General features: G+C 40.8%; 1 protein-coding gene across 1 annotated transcript in view; it reads left to right on the forward strand.

Annotated features, from left to right (window-relative positions):
• Window positions 1–16,537, forward strand: part of THBS4 (thrombospondin 4) — a 50,764-nt gene extending 34,227 nt beyond the window's left edge. The window contains exons 18-22 of the mRNA XM_075182414.1: window positions 771–819; window positions 1,372–1,568; window positions 4,890–5,062; window positions 15,288–15,427; window positions 16,320–16,537. Coding sequence (XP_075038515.1) covers window positions 771–819; window positions 1,372–1,568; window positions 4,890–5,062; window positions 15,288–15,427; window positions 16,320–16,372 — 612 coding nt within the window. The 3' untranslated portion in view covers window positions 16,373–16,537. The remainder of the gene's footprint in view (window positions 1–770; window positions 820–1,371; window positions 1,569–4,889; window positions 5,063–15,287; window positions 15,428–16,319) is intronic.
• The last annotated feature ends 1,169 nt before the right edge of the window (window positions 16,538–17,706 follow it).

Raw genomic sequence — 17,706 nt, forward strand, 5'->3', positions numbered from 1 at the left:
TCTAATGTAAGTATTAGGGGTTAAGGTTACGGTTAACCTTACTGTTACAAGCCAGGTCTGTGTATTTCCACTTTAACATCAGTCGCCTTTGTAATTGACGTCATTTACAACATTCGGAAAGATGTCCGGTCGTGAAATCAGTGCATCTGTGTAATGCTGAGTCTATATGTGTTCCATGTCAGAGTATGAGTGTTTGAATTTCCCACGTCGTTCTACTCGCTGTCGGGTTACTCGGTGTCGGTAAAGAGTACTACACCAATGTAGACAGACACAATGCACTGCAGGATACAAACAATACATACGTGAAATATAAAGTACCAGCAGAACCCACTTAAAAAAAAATCAAAACGCAATTATTGTCACCCGCTAATAATATAATTGTTAACAAAAATACATTGAAAAAAAGGTTTTTTTTATTAACTTTTTTGGGGGAAACATAAAATGCGCGGACAGACTTGCAGTTGGCAAGGGGCGCGTCCTAGCTAAAATACTGCCCAGTATTTGTGGGTTACATGCAAACGCCGGCAAAATCTCCTTGAATTGCAATATGGTTTCTCCAGGTGCAAACAGATTTCCTTATCTTTACCTGCTCTGTTATATTTGTGGCATGCATATACATAAACATGGGCTGTGGTATTTGGCAAAAAAAAAAGGCTTAATGGAGCCAATGAAAATGTGTCTGTAGTATGTTCCATTCTAATACATATTTTTTATTTGGAACCCTTTACATTGTGAGCCTAAGTCTGCTAAATTTCCTCTGTTGCTTTCAGGGCATGGAGATTGTGCAGACAATGAATAGCGACCCTGGACTTGCAGTGGGTATGTTATCTGTATACTATTTTTTCAATCAGTACTCTGGACCGGCAGTGGAAAATTCTACCGAGGATCATGCACACCTGCCCTACTGTAGTATAGAAGAGTATTAGCAGTCACTAAAAGTTGCTATATAACACATAATAATAGTCTACGTCCTGTAATAACTAGTACTCAACCCTACAGTGACCTCAAATATCCTTATAAATACCCTATAATGAACAGGAGATTATTCAGTTTGTATATAGGTTGATGTAATATAGCATGGTGACATGCTGACTTCATATGTCAGTAATGACTACTTATCTGCTACAGCTGCTGAACTTTATAATAATTACAAGTATATATACAGTAGAAAGAGCATTAACTGTAAAGACGTCCCTCCATAACATTTCTCTATATGTGCTCTATGTCTGTTCATTTAATGTACAGAGTATATGAAGCGCAGAGACAGTATCACCCCTGTAGGCTTCTTGCTGTATTTAATCTATGTCTGTTTCATCTGCAGCTGCATTATTATGTCAGATTCATGGAGCCGCTTCATTTTGCTTTCCACAGGTTATACAGCTTTTAATGGAGTGGATTTTGAGGGCACATTCCACGTGAACACAGCCACGGATGATGATTACGCTGGTTTTATTTTTGGGTATCAGGACAGTTCAAGTTTCTATGTGGTTATGTGGAAGCAGACGGAGCAGACTTACTGGCAGGCGACTCCTTTCAGAGCAGTTGCAGAGCCTGGCATTCAGCTCAAGGTACTATTTCTACTCTTGCCATAATAAAACAGTACGGGTCATTTAGGAAGATGCAGCACTGTAGAGCCAAGTGGCATTCTGTGACACAATCCATCTATTTGTGGGTTCATTCGTGTCTTAGAGTGCAGAGATGGCGGTACTCTCCGTGCTGCAGTCTCCAAATAACTCCATGAATGGCCCTTGTAATCCTCATAGGGATCAATGATCCCTGTCTGAGCTGTAGTCTTGTTGTGTAGAATGCAGGGCTGATCACCCATGTATGACAGTGCTCAATTGAATGCTCAACGGCCAGAAGATGTTCCCCAAGTCTTTTCAAGTTACATTTAATTTTTTATGCCATCTAGAGAGTATTCATGCACAATTATACTTAGGAGTCAATTGACATCCCAGGCTTGACACTTGATAATACTTCACACACAAAAATACAAAAACAAAATCATAATATATTAGTATCTTTATGCCAGTCATCTTTTCTCCCTACTGCAATCAAAACAAGGATATCTGTTATTTCCCCATAGGGCGGGCACAACAATTCCTGTTCAGTTAATTTTGTGCAATTAATTAATGCTCGCTTGTATTTGTGGTTCAGCAAACATCAACGTTCCCTACCAGTCAATAGCTGCCAGCGAACAAATAGTTCTACAATAGCTGGTAGTAGTTCCACAATAGTAAGGCAGAAACAGGCGAGGTCTTGTGAGCAGGCGTTACTGCTGAATCGAGTGCTACTTTTGGTGCAGTAAGTAGGGAAAAGTGGCACTTATCTCGCTGGAATAAATCAGCCCTGTAGTGTCTACTGCATGACAATTTTATTTAGGAATCCCCATAGAATATAATTATAGTACCGATTTGGTTACCCCAGGAGTAAAAGTATGGCAGAAGATGTTTGGCATTCTGTTAACATTTGCGAAGCATGTGGATATATTAATAAGCTTACAGACAGGACGTCTGTGCTGTATATAACCAAAATCTTATCTTAAAATATCTTCAGTCTGTTAAGCTCAAGAAGCTTTAGCACATCTATATTTGAATCTTATGAGCAGTCCCTCTATGTTATGCACACAGTTAGGTTATTTTAGTCTGAATCACATAACAGACCACATGAAAGAAAATGACTATTACTTGTATAGATTACTCATTTTATATTACACCTTTGCTAGACTAAACCTTCCATATCTGAATACAATGGGAACATGACCTTTTAGGTTTTGGAGCTACGTGTCCACTGCAGGGATAAAGAGGACTCCGGCGCTCAGAATAGACATCTTTATATGATTTAACAGCTTAAATCATTCTTGGCTTGACCCTTGGACATTTATCTGTTACACTAGGGGATAGATGAGGTCAGTTATTGGACAGCTTCCTTACAATGTGCTCAGTGCATTGTACGTGTGCACAGAGAGACCGTCATTCCACATGCATGACGATCACACATGAAAACTGATAGGAGGATTGATGTCATATACTTCTTCTCTCAGGGAGCTGAGTGTAACAGGACAAAAGTACAGGGTGATCTTCCACAGTACTCTGATAGGAGTTGCTGGCTGTATACGTATGTTAGATAACTGTGCATAGTTCTGGCATATTTTATATCATTTCATGTATGGACAAAATATAGAAAAATACATTCTATTAATAAAATGTCAGGCTTTCTCACAATATACTTCCATTACAATGACAAACTGTTTTTTCCATATTTTAGTACTTTTAGTGCTCAAAACATAGAAATGTGCATAAAGTTGACGTCTTAATACTGCAACTGGGACATAATAGGGTCCAGACATCTCAAAAGCCAATATTGAGTTGAAACTTTTTCTAATTATAATTATTTGTTTTATTATAATTTTCTATTACACTATACTTTATTTTACTATATTTAATTTACAGAAACATAAAGTTAGAATGTGGCTGCCCATTGTTTATCCCTGATAACCTCACTACTCTTAGATTTAGGATAACCCTATGTCTATCCCAACCTGTCTTCAGTCTCCTACTGTATTACTATTCCACTTATCCACTACATTTTCATCAAAGTTTCCTCATATTTCCATCTAAGCCATCTTCCTCGTCACTGTCTGTCTTCTAGTTGTCATACTTCTCTTCCTCTGAAGAATGCTTCACTTCTGTCCTGTTAAGTGCGTATTGTCGCTAACCAATAACGATTGTCGAACCTCGATTTGTGTTTCCAACGCACAAAGATTTATTCGCAAAAAGTAGTATAATATGTTCAAGCGAAGTGATAATAAATACAGCCGTTACTTATCGCAGGCGCTCTGGATCCAGTGTGCAGTCATTCAATCCTGAAGTCTGGGGACAAGATGTCTGAACACTAGATGAGAAGCTGTTGCTTATATGCACACAGAAATACAGTAATACAATGGAGATGGTATAGCTTGCTTCTATTGGTCCAGGTTTAAGGAAGGTCCAAGGGGTTGTCATCATTGGCTAGTTCATACTAAAGAATCCAAAGGAGGGGGTCATCTCTCCAGGGGGTATGCTCTGCTCTTCCCGCCAAGATTCCTTAGTCTTAAGTAGTTCATAATTCCCTATCATTCATAACTTGTGTATGCACTATGCGATTCCTTCGCAGAGTGAACCGAACAGTAGCAAATGTTAAGAGGTTTATTATGATACCACACATGATATGATTCCTTCAACCTGTTCCATATATTTCACTAATGTGCATATAACTTATAATATAAAACATAAATACTACTATATTTCGACATAAATGACTGTGTCTTGCAACTACCATTAATGTGTACTATTTTACAAGTATGCGTGTTTGTGTGAATGTATGTAAAAGACCAAATACTGTAGCTGCCACGTGTTGCAGCTGCGTACGCCCTTCCACGCCGTAGCGTGCCCTTGTACGTCGTAGCGTACCGTACGCATCTTTTCAGACAAAGACAGCCAAGTTTGCTCGACTTTAATTGAAATTACTTTATCCAATTTGCTGACTTCGACAGTCCCTTGATAAAACCCTGAGATATTTGAAAGCTTTTATCATACTCCTCATATCCCTTCTCTCTTCTCTTCTACATGTTTAGATCCTTTAGTATTTCCTGGTTATTTTTGTGTTTTAGACCATGCACCATTCTATTTGCCCTTCTTTGTGCTATCTCTAAGTAGAGGGACTGTACAGATGCATCAATGTGATAATAGACATATGGTGATGAAGGTCTTTATTTACGGATACACAAACACACTGTATGTGGTTCTTATTCAGATACTTTGTACAGTGAATTCTGAGATCACATTCTGTGCAACATGAAAAGATAATACCTCCTGTATGTAACTAGTTCTGCCATCTGTCTATCCAAGGCCGTCAAATCAAAGACAGGACCTGGAGAACATCTTCGTAACTCACTCTGGCACACCGGGGACACTACTGACCAAGTCCGGCTGCTGTGGAAGGACCCCAGAAACGTTGGCTGGAAAGACAAGGTGTCTTATCGTTGGTTCCTGCAGCACAGACCTCAAGTTGGATATATTAGGTCAGTCTACATTTGCAGTAAGATGTAATGTGACATAATGTACAAATATCTCTGGAGCACAGCTCATGATCGCCCAGTCACAGTTACCTTAATGTAGTTATCTGTAGTCGGTGGTATGTGTGTAAACTACAACACAGTGTTCTCCACCCAGTAGCCTGTAATTAGTAATACTTATCTACTCATCACAGCAGAGCGCTCTATGGCAATACACAAATAGGTAGTATTAAATACCCCCGGTATTCAGGCCAAAGGGCTGGCTCCTACTGGGCACAACTAGTGCAGTCAGAGACGTCATTATCCAATCACATTTTCTGCCAGTCCAGATTCCAATCAAAGTGGTTTTATGCCTGCATGCAATTTGTGCAATTATAACTGTATCGGTCAATTTGCAGCATGTATGAGGACCTGTACGTTAGAGTTAAACCTTCAGAGCATGGAACACTCCAGAATCGTCAACCATACAGATATAACCATAACATGACTAGTACTATGCAGTAAGTCACTACGCTATGCTGTTGGGGTACCCTGCTGCTACCACTACCTCTCAGTCCAGCTTGTCTCCATTCTCTTACTAACATAATGACAAAGATCTTGTGACGTGCAGCCGGGTCCTCACTAGCACAGTGACATGAGTACCACAAGATCAGCACACCTAACTCATGAAATACTAACTTCTACTTTGAGCATTGTGAAGATCTGATTGGCTGATTTCAAAACTGGGAATAGCCAGATGAACAGGAGATGAAGATTGAAAACAAAACGTTGCTCTTGCCATAGTCAAACGCACCCTGAAAAGGAACAGACACATAGCTTATGTGTGAAGCCCCTTACCTGTCTGTGTGATATAGCCACCAATTCTCTTACTCGCCACCTAGTTCTAGCGCTCTTCTCTTCATTGCAAAATACACAGTATAATTTCACAGTACTCTCTGGTTGATGACTGAATGTCCACCCAGACCATCTATTTCCAATTAAATAGACAACTAACTTTATTTATATCCTTCTTCTCTCTCCAGAACAGTTCTTAAGTTGCAAAGAGTTAACTTGTTAAATATACATTTTTGTCACCTTCTCTCTCACTGCAGATCAGTTCTTGATTGCAAACAGTTCAGTTTCAATAAGTATGTTAATAAACTCCCTTGAATTTATGCAATCACCTCTTATTCACAGCACAAATGTCCCTCTCCGCAGGCTGTTATGCAGCCAAAGGTTCAGGGACCCCCCGCCACCCCCCTCCCCCCACCTGCACCGCACTGTGAACCCATGGGCACTATCTCTCTGGTTTCTGGTCCCCAAATTCTCCTCCATCATCATCATCAACATTATTTAGTTATATAGCTGCAGCAAATTCCGTAGTGCTTTACAATTGGGAACAAACAGTAATAAAACAATACTGGGTAATACATACAGACAGGTAAGAGGGCCCTGATCACAAGCTTGCAATCTATGGGACAAAGGTTTGATACACAATGGTAAGTGCTCCATCATATTACATATTTGTCCAGCTAGAATTCAAAGGTTAAAAAGTATTTAGTTGGCTGTATGTTCAGTCACACAACAATGTTGGTTAGAGGGTTGATGTCTTGTGTTAGATGTGCAGAGGGTGGTAATAGGGTAACCTAAGGAGATTAAGACGGTGGTTGAGGAATATTATAAGCTTGCCTGAAGATGTTGGTTTTCGTAGACTGCTAGAAGGTTTGAAGACTGTTATGCTGACAGCCTTGTCATAAACTTACAGAACAAGCGATAGAAGTCTTTATCTATAGCAGCCGCCTTTCCTGTAGAGCTAGACACACTCACAGGTACTCGGATGCCCCCAGGACTTAACTCTATTTAGAGCAAGTTTACGAGCAACACCACAGCGAATAGGTAGGAGGAGCTCATCCGGATGTTAGCGAGTAGTCAGTAGACAGGTCAGGATCAGGGGTCCGTAGCAGACAGGATAGTCAGGGACAAGCAATAGGTCAGGGATGGCGGCAAACAGAAAAGTCCAGGAAACATGTCCAAAAGGTCAGGGCAACAAGCAGATTCTGAATACAAGCCATGGGTCACAACGAGAGATCAATCCAAAACAGAACAGAGAGTACAGGAACAGGGAGCAGGTCAGCAACCAGGGTCCAGAAGCTATAACTGTCAGCAAGGTTAAGCCCTCCCTGCCTTATATACAGAGAGAGGAGAGTAATTAGCCACCTACTGCCCGAGAAGGCTGAGCACAAACTTCAAACATCTGCTCACGCGCCTGGCTGTGTGTTTGCCAGAGTGCAGCGCCTGCACTGAGAGCGTCTCGGCCGTTGCCTAGGTGACGGCCGGGACAGGAAGGCAGAAGTGACATCCTGGTTGTTACTATGACAGCTGGAATGCAGGAGAAGCAAGCCGCGATCTCCGCAGCTAGTGACAAAAACTAGAGAAAAGTGTTATTGTGCGAGGGAGTGAACTCCACAAAGTGGGTGCAGCCCGAAAAAGTCTTGTAAACCAGAATGGGAGGATGTGATGAGAGTGGAAGAGAGACGCAGATCTTGTGCAGGACGGACGTGTCTAGTTGGGAGATATTTTGAGACAATTGAGGAGATATATATTGGTGCAATTTTGTTGACAGCCTTGTATGTTAGTAGAAGAATTTTATATTGGATTTGTTGACAAACAGGCAACCAATGTAGACATACAGAGTGGCTCAGCAGAGGAACGATTTGCAAGGAAAATTAATCTAGCTGCTGCATGCAAAATAGATTGTAGTGGTGAGAGTGTGAATTTGGGGAAGACCAGTAAAAAGTAGAGATGAGCGGGCTCGGATTTCGCTAATCTGAGCCCACCCGAACAGTGCGGATCCGACGGGATCCGAGCACTGTTCGGGAACTTCCGGGCGCCAAATGAAGCCAAACCGAGGCTATGACATCCAAGTCTCGCGTCGGATCTCGCAAGACTCGGATCTCATAAATGCCCTGCTCGCGGTTGCCATCTTCATTCTCCCTGTGGTTAGTGAAGAGGGAGGTTGATGTGCTCTGTCCTGCTGATAACTTTACTAAAGTGGTGCTTTGTCCTGCTGAGTGCATTAGTACTTTATCCAGTGCTCTGTCCTGCTGATTTATTTAGTCAAGTGGTGCTTTGTCCTGCTGAGTGCAGTAGTACTTTTTCCAGTGCTCTGCCCTGCTGATTCCAGTGGTGCTTTGGCCAGTGTCTGTGCTGCTGATTCCAGTGGTGCTTTTGTCCTGTATTTGTTTCTGATAAGTCCATAGCAATTTGTTAATCAGCCAAAAATCTTTTAAAAAAAAAAAAAATCTCTAAAAAATATTTTAAAAAAAAGATTAAAAAAAATATAAAAAAATTATTGAAAAAGTATAAAAAATATTATAGAGCAATATATTCTTACAGTCCAAAAAAAGAGGACCTGCCATTTCTTTTACTACGTTCATTATTTCTGTAGTTCCAAAAAATAGGAACTGCCAGTTCTATTACTACGTTCATTTTTACTGTAGTTCCCAAAAAGAGGAACTGCTAGTTCTATTACTACGTTCATTATTTCTGTAGTTCCCAAAAAATAGGAACTGCCAGTTCTATTACTACGGTCATTGTTTGTGTAGTTCCAAAAAATAGGAACTGCCAGTTCTATTACTACATTCATTGTTTCTATAGTTCCCAAAAAAAGGAACTGCCATTTCTATTACTACGTTCATTATTTCTGTAGTTCCAAAAATTGGAACTGTCATTTCTATTACTATGTTCTTTGTTTTTATAGTTCCAAAAAAGAGGAACTGCCATTTCTATTACTACGTTAATTGTTTGTGCAGTCCCAAAAAAGAGGAACTGCGGCCTTAACAGCTATGTTGGTGTTAGACGTCCATCCGGTGTCCGCCATCTGTGCAGTGGAATTTAGAACAGTTGGAGGAGGTATTGTGGCCCCGGTACCAAATTGGGTACCGGGGCCACTCCACTACGCAGTCCAGATAGCTGCGTATCAGATATTAAACTACATTCAGTGTTGGGGCCAAATCCAAAAATAATTAAAATGCACTGTCATGATCGAAAACAAGAGGTATTGACACGCTAGAACTCCACCCTCTATATGCTGCAGAGGATGGAGGAGCAGCCATATGTGCAGTGGAATTGAGACCAGTTGGAGGAGGTATTGTGGCCCCGGTACCAAATTGGGTACCGGGGCCACTCCACTACGCAGTCCAGAAAGCTACCTCGGTGCAACGTTTTGGACTAAAAACAATATTGTGAGGTGTGAGGTGTTCAGAATAGACTGGAAATTAGTGTAAATCATTGTTATTGAATGTTATTGAGGTTAATAATGGCGTAGGAGTGTAAAAAAAACCAAAAACTGGATTTTAGTGCTTTTTATGTTTTTTAAAAATAAATCAGAACCCAAAACCCTAAATCAGAACCAAAACCTTTCGTCAGGTGTTTTGGCAAAACAAATTAGAACCCAAAACCTCAAGCTAATCAGAACCCAAAACCCAAAACACTAAAAGTGGCCGGTGCACACCCCTAGTAAAAAGGAATATTGCAATAGTCGATGCGGGAGATGATGAATACATGAATTAAAGTTTTTGCAGTGTCTTGTGTGAGGTATGTGAGTATTCTGGAAATGTTTTTTAGATGTATGCAGCATGATGTCAAAATAGAGTTTATGTCGTTATCAAAGGATAGTTCTGAGTAAAGGATTACACCTAGGCAGCGAGCTTGCAGGGTGGGATTTCTTGGTCATGTTATCAACAGAAATAGAAATATCAGACAGGAAGCTTCTATTGTTGGGTGGGAATATTATTAATTCTGTTTTTGAAAGATTGAGTTTGAGTTGGCGAGAAGACATCCATGATGAAATGGCAGGAAGACAGTGGCCGTTTATTACCTTTGGTTGCACATAACACTGGATAGTTACTCCTTCAAAGCTTTGTGCCTTGCTGCACTGGCAGCTCCCCCTGGAGGTGTTATGACTCTTTCTTAAAGTAACACTTTAGGCTACACCAGAGGTGAACCTTGTCCAGGGCCGCCGAGAGGGGGGGGGGGGGGAGCGGGTACATTTTACCCGGGCCCGCTGCTAATTTAAATTTTTGCTTTTTTTCTTAATTTTCTCTTTTGCAATCTTTTCTTTTTTTTTTTCCCGCGGGGGGGGGGGGGGGGGGGGGGGTGTCTTGGGGTTGTTGGTGGTGGGAGCTAGAAGAAAAAAAAAAACAATACTCACGTGATCGCGCGGCGCCATGTCCCTCCTCTCCTCTTCTCCATTCACACTGACTGCTGGGCGTGACGTCATCAAGTCACGCCCGGCAGTCAGTGAGGAGCGCCGCAGCCAGCATGAAGACAGAAGACAGAAGAGGAGACAGAAGAGAAGAAAAGAAAGAAGTTGACAAAAGGTAAGTAAAGAAACGCAGAGGCAAGGGGAGGAAAACAGAGAGGGACAGTACTATTAAGAAAGGGGAGAGAGGAACAGAGGAGGAAAAAAAGTGGGAGAGAGGAACAGAGGAGGAAAAAAAGTGGGAGAGAGGCACAGAGGAGGAAAAAAAAGGAGAGAGGAGAAAAGTGGAGAGAGGCACAGAGGAGGAAAAAAAAGGAGAGAGGCACACAGGAATAAAAAAAAGTGTGAGAGAGTAACAGAGGAGGAAAAAAAAGTGTGAGAGAGGAACAGAGGAATAAAAAAAAGTGGGAGAGAGGAACAGAGGAATAAAAAAAAGTGGGAGAGGAACAGAGGAGGAAAAAAAAGTGGGAGAGAGGAACAGAGGAATAAAAAAAAGTGGGAGAGAGGAACAGAGGAATAAAAAAAAGTGGGAGAGAGGAACAGAGGAGGAAAAAAAAGTGGGAGAGAGGAACAGAGGAGGAAAAAAAAAGGAGAGAGGCACAGAGGGATAAAAAAAAGTGGGAGAGAGGCACAGAGGGAAAGAGAAGGAGGGAAGGCAGCTTGGAGGGCGCAATGTGAGCATAAGGGGGCACAGTGTAGTTGTGAAGAAGGGGCACAGTATTGTGTGTGTGATGGCACAGGGGGCTTGTTGCAATGTAGTGAGTGTGAGGTAGGTGGTGGCTAATTAATGGGTGCTATTTTGTTTGTAGGGTGATGGTGGGGACTATTAATTTAAGATGGGGTGGTTTGGGGGCTATTGAATTTTGGGGTGAGTTTAGGGAGAAAGGTCTATTTATTAAATGTGACTATGAATTATTTAATGGCAGTGATGGTTGCGGGAAATAGGTATTGCTGGGGCTTTTTGCAGGAAGGGAAATAGGTTTATTTATTAAATGTGAATACTATTATTTTAATGTTGGGACTGGAGAAAGGCCTAATTATTAATCGTGGGTGCTATTGATTTAATGCCGGGGCTGACTGTAATTTTCTAAATGTAGCCATTTTTTTCCCCAAATAGGTCCTCCAACATTCCAGGATCCGGATAAGCCACAACTAAAGAAACCAGCAGCCACAGGTGGAGAAAGTGAGAAGAAAAGGTAGGACAGAGCAGCATAGTGTGTGAAATGTTGTGATTCTAGTAGGGACAATGCCAATGTTTGGTGAGCCCAGAGGGTGCAGGCCAAGACTGAACTCTTTCTGTACACACTGCATTCTTCCTATACTATACAAGGGTGCTAGATGTCCTGAAAGTCAGGAGTGCTTGGAGAAATGTCACGCTCCGGTGAATTCAGGACCTAGTGATTTTGATGTGCTAGCCACGCCCCAATGGCGCATTGCCACGCCCCCAATCGTGTGACCACACCCCTGAAAAAATTAAGGTGGCACAAAAATTTTTTATTTAATCAACTATAAGGGGGGCCCCATGAATTTGTTGTACCAGGACCCTGAATTCCTCTTGGCAGCCCTGACCTTGTCACCATGCTTACATCAAAGGTGGCGTTATATAGGACTATAATCAGCTGTGACGTACTCGGTGGCAGCAAAATAGAGCACATTTTTCTTGCTGCAGAATTATGTACTTCATAGAACAGTGTCCAATGCAGCCAACAAATTGTATAGCACCACCTGCTGAGCAGAAGTGGTATTGTGGCAAAATACAAATGGTCAGGAATCTGTCCTGCAGCCTTTGCTTCATTCTAGGGAAATGAGACTGCCGCCTAGTAACAGCTGGTGAGTAGGTAACAAGCCTCCCAAAATACCTCTGCATAAAGGAAGTATCCCAAAGAATCACATTGATGGCAAATCTTTCCTATTTAAAGGAAGTAAGAAAGGAAATGGACGACCTCCGAAGCAAAGAAAACACATTTGCAGCCAGGTTCTAAGGATCACTGTTGGATGTCTACTGTAATATAACATATAAAGATGCAAGGCACATAATGACATAAATATACATTGAACAAGCAAACAGTAACAGAGGCATGAAGGACAAAGAACTAACTATCTCTGTAACCTATAAGACTGGGGCTCTGAAGAATATAACATGATGAAGTCGGCAGCTTTCCTAGAACTCTCCGCTCTTGTGGCTCAAGTTTCACTGTGAATTGGAGCTTCATTTTGTCTCCTTGTTCCCGCTGGTCTACGGTATCTCCTGATCCTTTGTTATGGATAACAGAGATGGTGAAAAATGCAATAATAAATATAACCAGATATTTCTTCAGAGGTCTGATTCAGCAAAAGGAGTAGGGTGGGCAGATTGGGAGCTGTTATGAGGAGACAATCCAATTTCCCTATAACAAAGCGTGTGCAGGTCATACATCCTGCAAACTATTATTTTGTTTGACGGAGGCCTGTCTTTTAGCACCAGCTAGTGGGCAGACTACCACATACCTGATGGTTGCTCTGAGAAACTTCTTATAAATCCAGTAATGTTTTATAAAAGTTAGAGTATAGCCATTTTCTAATTTGAGCCCCATAAAAATGTAAAAGAACGTGACAGTTAAAATTGATATCGGCCTGTTAAGTGTGAAAGCCACACGTGGGAGAGTTTTAAATCCCTGTAATGATCTGGGTGTACTATGAGCATGTCGTTTAGATAAATTATACAATGAATACTTTGATGACACGGGTGTGACACGTCTGTGGGATATGTGTAAACCTTTGATTCACCTTTTTTGTTTTAAATAGTGATTCAAGGACCTGATGTTGAGGGCTGGTCTGAAAGTGACTGGTCCAACAATTATCAATTGAGTCAACCAGTTCTATTTTTCCATGATCAAGAGCTAACATTACCACCTCGGTGGACGCAATTCCTTGAATAAGGAAATATTGAAAATGAAGCCCTTAAGCTGAATGCAGATAAACACAGCTGCTTGTCACGAAGCAGGCACGGACATTACAGGGTAAAATGTGGGAGGTGTTTGGTTCCCGGATGTGAGGGGGATAGTAGGAGGAGACTTTTGATATATACTACTGACTAGGCAGTGCTGCTTCCTCTTGCATCGGGATTTCCCGCCCACCCTCCCTGTTTGCATTAAGTTAGGGCTTAGCAGAAGAAGAAATGGGAAAGGTTGGTAGGCAGGAGAGCTTTTACAATCAGCGACTAATTCATACGGTGCTATCGCTGATTGGCCGCACGTCACTGCTCCTTTCGAAGCACCCTGGCTCTTGGTACCTCTGTGCGAGGACCCCGGGGAGAGGTCACGATGACGCCAGATTTAGCACCGGCCGATCGTAAAGGACTGTGGTGCCTGGGACCAGTGGTTAGTGCCTGTGGGCCATACACTGTTCGGTTTCGCTATTAGTTGTTAGCTGATTGTATTGCTCTCGCCGCCACCCTTTCATAGGTTAATAGGAGTAAACAAATAAATAAATAAAAATAATAAATAAATAAAAAGTTCATGTTATTTGCCACTACAAAGTTGTCGGTGTCTTTATTTGTAGATAAGAATGTATAGTGATAAGATTAACGTTGTTAAGGAATAGTGTAATGCTGAGGGAATCAGCAGTCTGTAGTTTATGTAACCATTTCAATGTAATATTTGGCCCTGTTTGAATGACCCATAAAACCACTTGGTGGAGGAAATCTTTTGCCACACTGGTAGGCTGGCCCTGAGATGAAGGATGAAAAGAAGAAAGTGATAGACATACCATAGTTTTTGTTTATTTTCTAAAGAAGTGCCTCAATAATCTCTGGTAGGAAATCCAAATTTCTTGTTAAAAAGGTTTCTGGATCTTGACCCTTCCTGAGAAATCGGAAATTAACTTTATGGTGGGCCTTTACCTCCTCAATAAGCTGAGGCCTTAACAAATCAGAATTTATCAAACTAGGAAAATCCAGAGGTTTAGGGCCCAGATCTGCAAGGCCTGCTATGGACAGCCGCCAAGACCTACGGCTAGATTTACTAAGCTGCGGTTTTGAAAAAGTGGGGATGTTGCCTATAGCAACCAATCAGATTCTAGCTTTTATTTATTTAGTACCTTCTACAAAATGACAGCTACAATCTGATTGGTTGCTATAGGCAACAGCTCCACTTTTTCAACCCCGCAGCTTAGTAAATCTAGCCCCTAGTGTAAGTAATACAATTAAAGGCCTGGCTCATAATAAGGGAAGCTCTGCTTTTAGGAGGGCAAATTTAGTTATTTGTAGTTTCAGAAGGCATAGTTCAATTTCACCCCCTCGTGGGTGAGATGGATATTAGATCCAGTTTATATATCAAATAAATTTAAAGTGTCTGCCATTGATTCCCACGTATCTATCTATCTTACACAGGCTGCTGTGTGTTATTAAATTACACTTCACAGCTTCCCATTGAGAGTCGGGTAGTCTGACTGTTACACACAGCTGCTGATCTAGGTGTCTTCAAAATTCATTGTGGATTTTTTGGGTGCTGGATTGAGGATGGATGTTATACAATATACAATCTTAGACTGCTGTATAGAGTGAATAAATACATGTTGCAGATGACCATAGAACACATTTACCACCAATAGAGAAAGGAAGCAAATAAGGAAACGTGAAACATTTGAGGAATTTTACAAAATAATATATTTTTAACATCAAGTAATTAAAATGTCATGTATTTAACCTTATTACACATATCAAATCTGTGTTTTGAGGAAAACTATGTTAATAAACATAACAATATTATGTCAGAGTATCAGTTTCAATGTTATTCACTTTATATTCTGTAAAATACGGAAAAAACAATTTTAGTCTATTTGAAAATATTAATAATAGTGATTTAGGTTTGGGTTTTATTTTTCCGAAATGTTAATACACTCTCTCGCAGCTCAACATGTGTTCCTGCTGATAATTCGTTCTACACATCTGCCTCTATCGCTTGTATATCACCATACACAGTGATAAATTAATTTATGACATAATTCCAGGGCACGGTTCTTTGAAGGTAGTGAGCTGGTCGCTGATTCGGGTGTCACGGTGGATACCACCATGCGCGGAGGACGACTTGGCGTATTCTGCTTCTCACAGGAAAACATCATCTGGTCCAACCTGAAGTATCGTTGTAACGGTAATTTTGCCACTAAGCCTAAATACAAGTTAATCCGGCATGAAAAGGCATCTTGTAACATTCACAAATAGATATAAGTTCTTAGGTCATGGCAGGAGTTGTAATGACACCTGTATAACCGTATTATCTGCCTCACTGCGAGCTATTGTCCTCTATTATCAGGTATAGAGGAGTTACCTGTTATCAGGTAAGTTCTCTACAGTGTCCTGACAGTGGTCTAACTAAAGGTCTCTGGTTCAAGGCCTGAGCTAAGGCTCAGGTTGTCCACGCGTTATGTATCATAGATCCACAGTTGTCTAGTATATAATATAGCCACCATCTCTAGGCCAATAGATAATACCTCTCCCATCCATTACCAGGGGTGCTGAGAGAGGGGGAGGGGCAGGTACAAGATCCCGGGGCCCAGGCCTGCCTTTGTAGTGGGAGGAGCCACCAACCTAGTGTGGCTATGCCCCCTTTGGCAGTTATAGTAGGGGCCCCAAAAAGCTACAGTACCAGGGCCTGAAATTCTTCTTGGTGGCCCTGCTCATTACCAATCCCTTCAGCCACTATCTGGATTCCTTGAATTGTAACATACTAAGTTTTGGGTGCAGTTTTAGCTGCAAGCATTAGAACAACATGGTCTCTTTTACCCAACTCATACCAGCCACATGTCTCCACATATTATACCAGGCTCCCTCTCCCACAGTGCATGTAGCAGCCCCATACCCCTCCCCAGAAGGAAGGACACATGCTGAGACACAAAGCCACTTTCCAAAATACATATTGTCCTATATTTATAACCATTTATTAAATATTTTATGAACATTCAGAAAACCAATTGTCAGAATTTCCTTTTGCTTTCACTAGATGAACATCATTCAGATCATGTGTTTTTCTTCTCCATTTCCAGATACCATCCCAGAGGACTTCCAGGCTTTTCAAACTCAGCAATTTGCCACTTAAAGTAACATAGAACCACAGAAGAAGTTTATTTTTCGTTTTGCTGTAATCACTTTTTTATTTGTTAATAAGGAAACAAAATCTGATGTAACAAAGTTTTTTTTTATACCTACTGTACATGAATGTATGTGAAATAAAACAGGTACAATAAAGATAAGTTTAAAATTACTGTCGAATGTCATAATAGGTGTTCTAGAGGTACAATTTAGTTACATGAAGGGAGGACATATCATATTGTGTTTGTATTAGACCTAAGTAATTGTGCCTGAGATAACAGATCTTCTGTGTCAGGCCCCTCTATATTCTAGAAATACAAAAATATAATCTCAAACCTGTTAGAATAATCTTAATCTGTTATATCCTAACATTAGCCTAAGTCCTAAACCTCAACCTACTGAATCAAGAATACTATCCTGAGTCTTAATAGAGTTCTAATAAGACATGGCAAAGGGGGCTACTGATGTGACCATATCCCACTAATGTCATAAGAGGCCCTGGGCCCTTTTCTGACATCAAACCTGTTTTAAATAGAATGTCCTTCAGAAGGATAATTTACTCGCCAAGATCTTTTCCATCGCAAATCATTTTGAACATTTTGGGGTACCTCCTGCTAAGTTAGCTCTTAGTTTTAAAAACATGACCCCCTTTTAGTAGTGACTCTCACTGTTTAACGTTAGAATTACACAAAAGCAGTAGCACTGTGAAGTGGAAGGTAGCTCATCATATATTTGCAAATGTATGTAACTAAAACTTCTACATTTTATTTAGGAATGCAAGGTAGTGCTATTTGGTCTTTTTACTGGATGACAACTCTGTGCTAGGGGGGACTTTGTGTGCTCCTATCCCATGTCCCATCATTTGACAGACAAAAGCGTGCATTGACCTTTTTCAATAGAGATCAATATCTGATCTATTTAGCTGACAAAAACTAAATAGAGGATATAGGGAATCTGCTTCCTTCAGTCCACTGAAGAGAACAATGTTATTTGTAGTTACATTTCATAATGTTTGAAATTTCAACTACTGAAAAAATATTTCATTATTAAGTCTTTCTGAGCCATAGCAACAGCAAAGTACAACAGGCAATTAAATCAGCATAAAGTCATCATACAAGTTGGTTGACAGAATTAACTGAGCTAACAGCATCCTACTAGTTTCTTCTGCTAAAATACTAGTTTGACTATGCAATTCTATAAAGTGATTATGGCATGCTATACTGGTTAAGCTACTATCTCTAGAATGCTAACCTTAAGCAATTATCTGTAAAATTCATGTATGATGGTAAACTTGAGAATCTCAACGTTGTTCATACAGCGGGTGAAATAAGTATTGAACAC

Source organism: Mixophyes fleayi, chromosome 1 (assembly GCF_038048845.1).
Source record: "Mixophyes fleayi isolate aMixFle1 chromosome 1, aMixFle1.hap1, whole genome shotgun sequence".
In the NCBI taxonomy this organism is placed as follows: Eukaryota; Metazoa; Chordata; class Amphibia; order Anura; family Limnodynastidae; genus Mixophyes; species Mixophyes fleayi.